We start from the raw sequence: 13,593 nt of genomic DNA on the forward strand, positions 1-13,593 counted from the left end.
CAAACACAACTTGATTGGAGTCCACCTGTGGTAAATTCAATTGATTGTAAGGTCCTACAGTCTCTGAATGTCCTTGAGCGGCCCAGCCAGAGCCCGGACCTCAACCCGATCTAACATCTCTGGAGTGACCTGAAAATAGCTGTGCAGCGACGCTCCCTTTCCAACCTGACAGAGCTTGAGAGGATCTGCAGAGAAGAATGGGAGAAAATCCCCAAATACAGGTGTGCCAAACGTGTAGCGTCATACCCAAGAAGACTCGGAGCTGTAATTGCTGCCAAAGTTGCTTCAACAAAGTATTGAGTAAAGCGTCTGAATACCTATGTAAATGTGATATTTCTGGGGTTTTTTGTTTTATAAATTTGCAAAAATGTTTTAAAAAATCTGTTTTTGCTTTGTCATTATGGGTTATTCTGTGCAGATTGATGAGGGAAAAATCTATTTAATCAATTTTAGAATAAGGCTGTAACTTATCAAAATGTGGAAAAAGTAAAGGGGTCTGAATACTTTCCCAATGCACTGCATATACAGCAATAGTTGAATAGGATGGCCTTGACTAAAAAACATATGAAATTAGTAAAACATTATGTAAACAATGTTCCATGTCTATGTACAGTACAAAGGGCAGCAACCTCTAAGGTGCATGGTACAGTAACCGGGTGGTAGTCAGCTCGTGACAATGACTAAGTTCAGGGCAAGGTACTGGGTGGCCTTGAGATAAAATGGAGCCGGAAGAAATGTCAGCAGTTTTACGGGCGCCCAACCAATTGGGCTATTATGTGTTTTTTTGTTTTTTTGTAATGTATTTTGTACATAATGTTTCTGCAACCGTATCTTATGGCAAAAAAAGAGCTTCTGGATATCAGGACAACAATCACTCACCTCGGATTAGACAAATACTCTGTCCGTCCTCTCCTAGCCCACGTCTACAGTTGCTGCACTAACGCGACAGCTAGGAGTATCACTTCTTTAGTGAATAAGAGTTCAAGGGTAGCCTAGTGGGTAGAGCGTTGGACTAGTAACTGGAAGGTTGCAAGTTCAAACCCCTGAGCTGGCAAGGTACAAATCTGTTGTTCTACCCCTGAACAGGCAGTTAACCCACTATTCCTAGGCTGTCATTGAAAATAAGAATTTGTTCTTAACTGTCTTGCCTGGTTAAATAAAGGTAAAAAATACCCAGTTGCCATGCTATATGCTCAGCCTGACTAACTGTTGCCTGTATACAGCCCTGCTACTGTTATTTTTCACTGTCTTTTTACTTTTGTTTTATTTCTTAACTTACCTATTGTTCACCTAATCCCTTTTTTGCACTGTTGGTTAGAGCCTGTAAGTAAGTATTTCACTGTTGTAGTCGGCACACGTGACAAATAAACTTTATTTTGATTTGATAGATGTTTTTCAGTCTCTCGGTCCCAGCATTGATGCACTGTACTGATCTCGCCTTCTGCATGATAGCGGTGGGTGAACAGGCCGTGGCTCGGATAGTTGATGTCCTTAATGATTTTTTTGCCCTTTCTGTGACATCGGGTGCTGTAGATGTCCTGGAGGGCAGGCAGAGTGCCCCCAATGATGCGTTGGGCTGACCGCATCACCCTCTAGAGCCCTGCGGTTGCAAACGATGCAGTTGCCGTACCAGGCGGTGCTGAAGCCTGACAGGATGCTCGCAATAGTGCATCTGTAAAAGTTTGTAAGAGTCTTAGTGTCCTAGCTGAATTTCTTCAGCCTCCTGAGGATGAAGAGGCGCTGTTGTGCCTTCTTCACCACACTGCATGTGTTGGGTGGACCATTTCAGATTGTCAATAATGTGTACACCAAGGAACATGAAGCTTTTCACCTTCTCCACTGCAGCCCTTCGATATGGATTGGGGCGTGCTCCCTCTGCTGTCCCTCTGCTGTTCAGCTCCTTCTTTTTGTTGAGCGAAAGGTTATTTTCCTGGCATCACTCCACCCGGGCCCTTACCTACTCCCTTTATTGGTAATCAGGCGAGTTGGAGGCATGCGTGGTCACACAGTCATGGATGAACAGGGAGTACAGGAGAGACCTAAAAACGCACCTTTGTGGGGCTCCTGTGTCGAGGTTCAGAGAAGTAGAGGTGTTGTTTCCTACCTTCTCTACCTGTGAGCATTCCATCAGGATGTCCAGGACACAGTTAGACAGGGCATGGTTCAGACTCAGGGCCCCAAGCTTAATGATAAGCTTGGAAGGTGTTATGGTATTGAAGGCTGAGCTGTAGTCAATGAGCAACATTCTTACATAGGTATTCATCTTGTCCAGATGTGCGATGGTGATTGCATTGTCCGTGAGCCGTATGCAAATTGCAGTGGGTCTAGGGTGTCAGGTAAGGTGGAGGTGATATGATCCTTAATTAGCCTCCCAATGTCACGCTTACATAAATGATTCAGAAGACAAACGCAGGAATGTGTAATAGGTTTTTTTATTGTACCCAAATTACGTCATGACCAAACAAACACTATACAAAAACACAGTGTTGAAGCCAAAACAAAAGAGCGAGGAGTACCTCGAATAAATAACACATGCGCACAATGATTAACACATGGGATGAGACCCGTAATCATCTGCGCAATCCTCAAGGGCACGAAAGCCCAAAACAGACAGCACAGGTACACACACGCACCAATGGACATTGTAACAACAATCGACAGCCCAATGGAAACCAAAGGGCATACTTATACAAGTACTAATCAGTGGGAATAGGGGACAGGTGTGTGTAATGAAAGTTCCGGATGGATCCGTGACACTCAAAGCACTTCATGATGACAGAAGTGAGTGCTACGGGGCGATAGTCATTTAGTTCAGTTAACTTTGCTTTCTTGGGTTCAGGAACAATGGTGGACATCTTGAAGAAGGTATGAACAGCAGACTGGGATAGGTAGAGATTTAATATGTTAGTAAACACAGCGTGATCAAAACAATCTTGAAACATAGATTTTGATTGGCCAGAACAACATTGAATAGACCTTAGCACAGGTACTTTCTGTTTGAGTTCCTGCCTTTAGGAAGTGTCGTGTCTTCACTATCATTAACTGAAGACTGATAGTTTTTATCAATGATTCTCTGTAATTAGTTACTATGCGATCAACTGATTAATCACGTAACTAATTAACTAGGAAATCGGCGCACCAAGGAAAAATATTCAGATTACAAAGTTATCATTTCCTAAAATAACTTTTCAGATATTTTATCTGATCAATTAGTCTTCGAATTAATGAATTATTTACTTTACCTCACGTTAGTCTCATTCCAAACGTCGTAAATTGTTGGTTATCTGCACAAACCCAGTCTTCACTAAGAGTCATCCATACATCAATTGTCTTAAATCATTTATTTATTACCAACTAAGTAATTCACAGAAATGCATAAACAAACAGTAAATATGGTTACATGAAATGATAGGAAAATGTGGCCTAGTGGCTGAACCGGCATGGCGGCTTGTTAGACAAGAGGGGGAGTGGGGGTCAACTAAGAAGTCACTACAGAGTGATAATTATAACAATTAAAATGCTAATCCTTTACACATGAACGCTCACTCATTCGGGAACAATTGCAATCAATATATATATACACTGCTCAAAAAAATAAAGGGAACACTAAAATAACACATCCTAGATCTGAATGAATGAAATATTCTTATTAAATACTTTTTTCTTTACATAGTTGAATGTGTTGACAACGAAATCACACAAAAATTATCAATGGAAATCAAATTTATCAACCCATGGAGGTCTGGATTTGGAGTCACACTCAAAATTAAAGTGGAAAAAACCACACTACAGGCTGATCCAACTTTGATGTAATGTCCTTAAAACAAGTCCAAATGAGGCTCAGTAGTGTGTGTGGCCTCCACGTGCCTGTATAACCTCCCTATAACGCCTGGGCATGCTCCTGATGCAGTCTGGACAGTCTGTGGTGCAACGTGGCGTTGGTGGATGGAGCGAGACATGATGTCCCAGATGTGCTCAATTGGATTCAGGTCTGGGGAACGGGCGGGCCAGTCCATAGCATCAATGCCTTCCTCTTGCAGGAACTGCTGACACACTCTAGCCACATGAGTTCTAGAATTGTCTTGCATTAGGAGGAACCCAGGGCCAACCACACCAGCATATGGTCTCACAAGGGGTCTGAGGATCTCATCTTGGTACCTAATGGCAGTCAGGCTACCTCTGGCGAGCACATGGAGGGCTGTGCGGCCCCCCCAAAGAAATGCCATCCCACACCATGACTGACCCACCGCCAAACCGGTCATTCTGGAGGATGTTGCAGGCAGCAGAACGTTCTCCATGGCGTCTCCAGACTGTTACGTCTGTCACATGTGCTCAGTGTGAACCTGCTTTCATCTGTGAAGAGTACAGGGCGCCAGTGGCGAATTTGCCAATCTTGGTGTTCTCTGGCAAATGCCAAACGTCCTGCACGGTGTTGGGCTGTAAGCACAACCCCACCTGTGGACGTCGGGCCCTCATACCACCCTCATGGAGTCTGTTTCTGACCATTTGAGCAGACATGCACATTTGTGGCCTGCTGGAGGTCATTTTGCAGGGCTCTGGCAGTGCTCCTCTTTGCAAAAATGGCAGAGGTAGAGATCCTGCTGCTGGGTTGTTGCCCTCCTACAGCCTCCTCCACGTCTCCTGATGTACTGGCCTGTCTCCTGGTAGCGCCTCCATGCTCTGGACATTACGTTGACAGACACAGCAAACCTTCTTGCCACATCTCGCATTGATGTGCCATCCTGGATGAGCTGCACTACCTGAGCCACTTGTGTGGGTTGTAGGCTCCGTCTCATGCTGCCACTAGAGTGAAAGCACCGCCAGCATTCAGAAGTGACCAAAACATCAGCCAGGAAGCATAGGAACTGAGAAAAGGTCTATGGTCCCCACCTGCAGAACCACTCCTTTATTGGGGGTGTCTTGCTAAATGCCTATAATTTCCACCTGTTGTCTATTCCATTTGCACAACAGCATGTGAAATTTATTGTCTATCAGTGTTGCTTCCTAAGTGGACAGTTTGATTTCACAGAATTGATTGATTGACTTGGAGTTACATTGTGTTGTTTAATTGTATTTACGCTCAGTGTGTCGTCTTGATCGCTGGTGAAAAGTTTTTCTTTTGTAGAATTGTCCGTCTCTCTCCATCTTGGTTAGAGGGGATAGTTCAAAGTTCATTAGAGAATGGATGTTTCGGCGGTTGTCGTTCTTCGCGTTCAATGATACCGAATTCCTAGCTGCAGACTAGTAATTCATATCAAAGACTTGTTCTTATTCTGTCGGTGTCGATAGTCCAAGAGTTTAAACACGTGGTATGGTTAAAAAGATTCAGCAATGGTCTACACCTTTAGCCATCTCGTAATTGAGGTAAGCTTGGTCTGGTGATAATTTCTCAAAGTTGGGTTTTATTCGGAAGGGCCGAAGAGGGCTGTCCCAGGATGTCTGACCCTAACTGGGCTCAGGAGCGGTCCTCTGATTTATTTCTAATCAAAAGGGAATTGTATTTTTCTTCATTAAACAGTCCACAATCATATTACACAATTATAAAAACAGTATCATACTCACTCATTCATCTTATACAACAATTAGATGTAAACCTCATATCTGAGGCTATTATATAAACAGCGTTATGGTAATGTGGCAACAACGTCTCTCTTCAGCTTCCCAAGTTGTGACAAACGGACCAGTTCGTAGCTGGATTCTTCACCGATCTTTTACACTTTCTCTGGAACATGAAATTTGTTCGTACCTCAAGTTCTGTGAGGTGGTAGGATTTCCTTTGTCTCCATGAAAAACTACTCTCTATAACTGTGTCCATGAGGTCTTCTCAGGAATTTACGACCTCTGACCACAGCAGCCTAGTTGAAGGAGGCAAGAGGGGGAGGCAGGGAGAGGGGGATTGGGTTGCTATACTCAAAGAGGCCAACATCATGACAGAAGGGAGGAGCAGAACGGATTTGTAACCTGATTATCCAAAGGGAGAGAGTAACAAAGTGAGAGTACTATAGGCAATGTGTTGATAGAACTTTGGTCGCGTTTTCCTCAGATTTGCTTTGTTAAAATCCCCTGCTACAATAAATGACGCCTCGAGATATTCATTTTCCAGTTTTCAAAAAGTCCAGTGTAGTTCCTAAAGGGCCATCGCGGTATCAGCTTGAGGGGGAATATACACGGCTGTGACAATAACCAAAGATAATTATCTTGGAAGGTAAATGCGGTCGGCATTTGATTGTGAAGGATTATAGGTTGTGTGAACAAAAGGACTTGAGTTCCTGTATGTTACCACAATCACACCATGAGTAGTTAATCATGAAACACACTTCCGCCTTCCTTCTTCTCAGAGAGTTCTTTATTCCTATCTACACAATCTACTGAGAACCCAGCTGGCTGTATGGACGGGGACAGTAATGTATATCCGGAGAGAGCTATGATTCTGTGAAACAGAGTATGCTGTCTCTCTGGAAGGAGATCTTGGCCCTGAGCTGGTCTACTTTATTGTCCAGGGACTGAACATTTATGAGGAATATACTCAGAAATGCACACCTCCTGAGTCAGACTAGAAGTCCACTACGAATACCTCTTCTCTGACAGCGGAGTCTTGGAGCAGCCTCTGGCATAAGTTAAATTGCCCTGAAGGGTATGAACAAAGCATCCAATTCGGGAAAGTCGTATTTCTGGTCAGAATGCTGGTGAGTTACTGCCGCTCTGATATCCCAAAGTTATTCCCGGTTTATGTAATAACTCAAAGAAATGTTCTTGGCTAATAATGTAAAAACAATAATACTGCAGAATTGCTCAGGAGCTAAAAACAGAGCTGCCATGCTGTCAGTGCACACACACACAGTCACTGGAGGAGGTTTTATCTGAGTGCAGTTTGAGAGAGTAACATGTCAAACCCATCTAATGGGTGTCATCAGCTCTGTGTTTGTGTGCAGGTCACTTGTATGAACTTCCAAATGGAAAATAGTACATGGTGCAGTGTGCGCGTCTGTGTGAGTGCGTGTGTGTGTGTGCGTCCATGAGTATGTCGGTGTTTGAGCCTCACCTTAAAGCCGATGTGTCCCTTCTTGCAGCAGAGGCAGGCCAGCATGAGGAAGACAAAGGTGAAGAGACCAGACAAGGAAACAGCCACCACCGCCAGAGACGACGGCCACGACAGCCCACTCAGAGGAGCACCATCTGCAGGACAGATTGAGGTATTACAGCTTAAAAACAACAACAACAACAAATACACTGCCAGAGAAGACGGGCATGACAGCCCACTCAGAGGAGCACCATCTGCAGGACAGATTGAGGTATTACAGCTTAAAAACAACAACAACAACAAATACACTGCCAGAGAAGACGGGCATGACAGCCCACTCAGAGGAGCACCATCTGCAGGACAGATTGAGGTATTACAGCTTAAAAACAACAACAACAACAAATACACTGCCAGAGAAGACGGGCATGACAGCCCACTCAGAGGAGCACCATCTGCAGGACAGATTGAGGTATTACAGCTTAAAAACAACAACAACAACAAATACACTGCCAGAGAAGACGGGCATGACAGCCCACTCAGAGGAGCACCATCTGCAGGACAGATTGAGGTATTACAGCTTAAAAACAACAACAACAACAAATACACTGCCAGAGAAGACGGGCATGACAGCCCACTCAGAGGAGCACCATCTGCAGGACAGATTGAGGTATTACAGCTTAAAAACAACAACAACAACAAATACACTGCCAGAGAAGACAGGCATGACAGCCCACTCAGAGGAGCACCATCTTCAGAACAGATAGAGGCATTAGCATAGACAATATATCATATAGGGGCTCGACAACATCTAGCTAGGGTTCTATATCTATGGTTATCAAAACCAGAGATCCAGACAATAGATCATACAGCCTAGCCTCAAATCAAATCAAATCAAATTGTATTTGTCACATACACATGGTTAGCAGATGTTAATGCGAGTGTAGCGAAATGCTTGTGCTTCTAGTTCCGACAATGCAGTAATAACGAACAAGTAATCTAACTAACAATTCCAAAAAAACTACTGTCTTATACACAGTGTAAGGGGATAAAGAATATGTACATAAGGATATATGAATGAGTGATGGTACAGAGCAGCATAGGCAAGATACAGTAGATGATATCGAGTACAGTATATACATATGAGATGAGTATGTAAACCAAGTGGCATAGTTAAAGTGGCTAGTGATACATGTATTACATAAGGATGCAGTCGATGATATAGAGTACAGTATCTACGTATGCATATGAGATGAATAATGTAGGGTAAGTAACATTATATAAGGTAGCATTGTTTAAAGTGGCTAGTGATATATTTACATCATTTCCCATCAATTCCCATGATTAAAGTGGCTGGAGTAGAGTCAGTGTCATTGACAGTGTGTTGGCAGTAGCCACTCAATGTTAGTGGTGGCTGTTTAACAGTCTGATGGCCTTGAGATAGAAGCTGTTTTTCAGTCTCTCGGTCCCAGCTTTGATGCACCTGTACTGACCTCGCCTTCTGGATGACAGCGGGGTGAACAGGCAGTGGCTCGGGTGGTTGATGTCCTTGATGATCTTTATGGCCTTCCTGTAGCATCAGGTGGTGTAGGTGTCCTGGAGGGCAGGTAGTTTGCCCCCGGTGATGCGTTGTGCAGACCTCACTACCCTCTGGAGAGCCTTACGGTTGAGGGCGGTGCAGTTGCCATACCAGGCGGTGATACAGCCCGCCAGGATGCTCTCGATTGTGCATCTGTAGAAGTTTGTGAGTGCTTTTGGTGACAAGCCGAATTTCTTCAGCCTCCTGAGGTTGAAGAGGCGCTGCTGCGCCTTCCTCACGATGCTGTCTGTGTGAGTGGACCAATTCAGTTTGTCTGTGATGTGTATGCCGAGGAACTTAAAACTTGCTACCCTCTCCACTAATGTCCCATCGATGTGGATGGGGGTGTTCCCTCTGCTGTTTCCTGAAGTCCACAATCATCTCCTTAGTTTTGTTGACGTTGAGTGTGAGGTTATTTTCCTGACACCACACTCCGAGGGCCCTCACCTCCTCCCTGTAGGCCGTCTCGTCGTTGTTGGTAATCAAGCCTACCACTGTTGTGTCGTCCGCAAACTTGATGATTGAGTTGGAGGCGTGCGTGGCCACGCAGTCGTGGGTGAACAGGGAGTACAGGAGAGGGCTCAGAACGCACCCTTGTGGGGCCCCAGTGTTGAGGATCAGCGGGGAGGAGATGTTGTTGCCTACCCTCACCACCTGGGGGCGGCCCGTCAGGAAGTCCAGTACCCAGTTGCACAGGGCGGGGGTCGAGACCCAGGGTCTCGAGCTTGATGACGAGCTTGGAGGGTACTATGGTGTTGAATGCCGAGCTGTAGTCGATGAACAGCATTCTCACATAGGTATTCCTCTTGTCCAGATGGGTTAGGGCAGTGTGCAGTGTGGTTGAGATTGCATCGTCTGTGGACCTATTTGGGCGGTAAGCAAATTGGAGTGGGTCAAGGGTGTCAGGTAGGGTGGAGGTGATATGGTCCTTGACTAGTCTCTCAAAGCACTTCATGATGACGGATGTGAGTGCTACGGGGCAGTAGTCGTTTAGCTCAGTTACCTTAGCTTTCTTGGGAACAGGAACAATGGTGGCCCTCTTGAAGCATGTGGGAACAGCAGACTGGTATAGGGATTGGTTGAATATGTCCGTAAACACACCGGCCAGCTGGTCTGCGCATGCTCTGAGGGCGCGGCTGGGGATGCCGTCTGGGCCTGCAGCCTTGCGAGGGTTAACACGTTTAAATGTCTTACTCACTTCGGCTGCAGCGAAGGAGAGACCGCATGTTTTCGTTGCAGGCCGTGTCAGTGGCTATGATGCTGCCGTCAGCATAAGACAATGACGAGGACACCCCCTCAATTGGGTAAAAATATCATTTTTATTATTATAATTATTGCTGAAAATTGGACTTTGTTTAATATTATATTTCCTATGGTCCAGGACATTTAGACAATGATGACACCATGCCAATTAATGAACAATGGTAAATTTATTGAAGAGTCATAAAGACTGGGGCTGCTTCCTTGTGGGGCTACAGTGCACTGCATCTCTATATGGGCTAAATATGGCCATTTAAATTGGAAGCTATTCCCCTACTATTTTTATTGTACTACTGTTTAGGATAGACGGCCAGTACCACACAATTCCTTTTTTATTTATTTTTGCTGTCACCCTCCGTTTACGCTAATGAGGTTATCTGCCAGGCAGGACTTGGGTTACAGGTTATGATGAATTATTGTGAAGATCTAGATTATAGATTTCATTTCTTGCACATAATTTTTGACGACCAATGGGTGGGTTCCCCAGTGGATCCTGCTTTTGTTACACATCCATGGGCTTATCAACACTAAAGATAACAATGACATTTTTAATATAACATTCCTGTTTGAAAAACAACGGCAACGCTAGCTACTCTCTCTTGCAATCTAAAAAGCCCTAAATTGTCCTATCAAACGTTTCAGCTATTTTAATACCCTAGCAAGAAACCATATTGGCATAGCAACGCTTCAAAGAAACACACCTGCTCCATAAGGACACACATAGAATGCAGAACCATTTGTTCAGCCTCTTCTACTCAAGCAGGCATAAAACATTCTCCCTAATCGATTTTAGAATATTATCTAGACCTCTATTTTTCAAAAATTAAGAAAATAGAAATTCAATATATGACCTTGTCCAATCACCACACCTACTACTGCCAATTACACATTTCAGAATCTCCTAAGGGTCACAAGATGTGCGTTTCAATGTTTCACTACTACATAATCGTACATTTTGTGATCAATTTTAAATTGAACTAAGGTAATTCATAATGATTAATAAAAATTCAGTCGATGACCCCCGGATTCTATGGGATGCCACCAAAGGTTTTATTAAAAATAATGCAACTGCTTTGCAGCTGGGTTGAATGAATCACAATTCAATAAGATATCAGAACTGGAAATGTTAATTTATTGATAAGACAGAGCAGAATTTGCTTTCCATTGAGTTAGACTCAACTGGCCAACACGCTATGCAGTAATGATCACATACTGGGAATTACGGGCCTCCCGAATGGCACAGCGGTCTAAGGCACTGCATTGCAGTGCTTGAGGCGTCACTACAGACCTGGGTTCGATCTCGGGTTGTGTCGCAGCTGGCCGTGACCGGGAGACCCATGAGAAGGCCTACAATTGGCCCAGCGTCGTCCAGGTTAGGGGAGGGTTTGGCCTGGCTGGGATGTCCTTGTCCCCCATCGCGCTGTAGCAACTCCTGTGGCGGGCCAGGCGCATGCATGCTGACATGCACGCTGACACCATCGCCAGTTGTACAGTGTTTCAAATTGGTGAGGCTGGCTTCCAGGTTAAGTGAGCAGTGTGTAAAGAAGCAGTGCGGCTTGGCAGGGTTGTGTTTCTCCCCAATTGTAAATACCAATTGGAGAAGAAAAAAAAAGAGGTATACCTAAATGAATCAATCAAAGATTATCCTGCTTAGTTCTTCTCTCAACAGAGGAAGTCTGTTGAATAAAGGCAAATCATCTGAATAAGATGGTATTCCTCCTGAGGTCTATTTTACATTTTGGAATCAATTCGGTCCATTATTGCTCGAAATGATTAACACAAGCGTTCACAAAGGTTTATTTGTGAGAGATGTGAATACAGCACTAATGGTGTCATCAATGGTGAGGGTGAGGTTGCCAGCTTTGGTGAGAATGGATTTGGTGCCTATGAAGAGGACTTCCAACTGTTGCATCCATTTATTGTGGAGAGGCAGGATTCAATGTGGGTCAGAGGTGGGTTGAGGAGGGATTTGGTGCTGAGGCAGATCTGGATGGATACAGTTACTATTAGAAGTTATAACATCAGAATCATCCAAAGCCCAAAACATAGGGGATAAGTGGTGGGGAGGCAGGTGGGTAAACAGAGATATGTGGGGGTGGGGACTGACAACCAACCTGTGTTGCTAGCGGGGTGGGACCATGTGTTCCTGGTGGGGGGATGCGGGTGGTTGGACGGAGACAGAGGGGAATAGGAGTTGGGGGTGTAGGCCCACTTTCTGTTCCTTTACATACCAATTATTACGAAATCTTAACTTCTTCTGTGTGATCAATATGATGTATCTCTTTTTTTTGTCTTTTTTCCACCTGTATTCAACCAGGTAGGTTAGTTGAGAACAAGTTCTAATTTGCAACTGCGACCTGGCCAAGATAAAGCATAGCAGTGTGAACAGACAACACAGAGTTACACATGGAGTAAACAATTAACAAGTCAATAACACAGTAGAAAAAAAAGGGGATATAGGGGGTCTATATACATTGTGTGCAAAAGGCATGAGGAGGTAGGCGAATAATTACAATTTTGCAGATTAACACTGGAGTGATAAATGATCAAATGGTCATGTACAGGTAGAGATATTGGTGTGCAAAAGAGCAGAAAAGTAAATAAATAAAATTAGTGGCAGCCTACAGGTACATACTGGTATAAACTGAGTGTGTGAATTGATATGAATATTGGACCTGGAACCCCTCCGCCCCAACAAAAAATTACAATGAAAATAATGATTTATTTGGTAAGAAAAATAAAAATACACCATGTTGCAGAGACATGAGTATCTTCTTCAACTAGATACATTTACTATAATTAGATAGAGTCAATTAAATATTTTGCAGAAGTAATATTGATGTCTGTTATTCAGCAAACACTTTCACTCCACTTTGAAAACAAGACATTTCCTAGATAATGTATCACCTGTGATTTAAAGTGTTTTAAACAAATCTACATGTTATTATGTGAAAGTGCCTTAAATATGGTATGAATCAGCAATTTGAATGAGATTTGCATAATAGCATATTTTCCAGTGTTGCTTCACACCTGAAAGAAAATAATTTAACTTACACTACAGCGAATTAAAACGAATACGTACTTTTTCTTTCATTTCTGAGAGAGAGAGAGAGAGAGAGAGAGAGAGAGAGAGAGAGAGAGAGAGAGGCTTATGGAAAAACCCTGGTTGAAGTTGGTGACAGACTAAATCCCCTAGTGTAGTGATCACCCAACAGAAGGCTTAATATGCACATAATTTATTTTCTGCTCTGCATTTTGCATATATATTAGCTAGATATCCTCTCCTATGGATGGAGGCCTCCGTAATATTATGTAGGGATCAGGCTATGTGACGTACTCAGAGTCCTAGGTGCGTCCAAAATTGCACCCTTTTCCATGTATACAGATGTAGGATCTTCATTTTTGCCAGTTTGCTAAAGAAGGAAAATAATCCTGCAGCAACAGGAAATGTGAAATATTATGTGAAATATAATTAATGGACATTTTTTGTAACGGAAAATCAAGTCTGAAATGTAAAAGTGGCTAAAATTAAGATACTACATCTGTATATATGGAAAAGGGTGCAAATGCACTACAAGTAAAGAATGTCCTGCATCGCAGAAACGTTCTCCGGCAACAGGGTAATCAAATTAGGATCCTACATCTGTACTGCAATATAGGGCACTACTTTTGACCAAAGACACATGGGCTCTGGTCAAAAGCAGTGCACAATATAATGAATAGGGTGCCATTTCAG

At 43.6% G+C, this 13,593-nt stretch overlaps 1 protein-coding gene across 2 annotated transcripts in view; it reads right to left on the reverse strand.

Moving 5' to 3' along the window:
• Positions 1 to 13,593, reverse strand: part of LOC112257751 (serine/threonine-protein kinase LMTK1-like) — a 110,812-nt gene that overhangs the window by 32,005 nt on the left and 65,214 nt on the right. For both annotated transcript variants that reach the window (XM_042326259.1, XM_042326258.1), the window contains exon 3: positions 7,043 to 7,176. In XM_042326259.1, the coding sequence (XP_042182193.1) occupies positions 7,043 to 7,176 (134 nt within the window). The remainder of the gene's footprint in view (positions 1 to 7,042; positions 7,177 to 13,593) is intronic.

The sequence above is a fragment of the Oncorhynchus tshawytscha genome, linkage group LG01 (assembly GCF_018296145.1).
Source record: "Oncorhynchus tshawytscha isolate Ot180627B linkage group LG01, Otsh_v2.0, whole genome shotgun sequence".
In the NCBI taxonomy this organism is placed as follows: domain Eukaryota; kingdom Metazoa; phylum Chordata; class Actinopteri; order Salmoniformes; family Salmonidae; genus Oncorhynchus; species Oncorhynchus tshawytscha.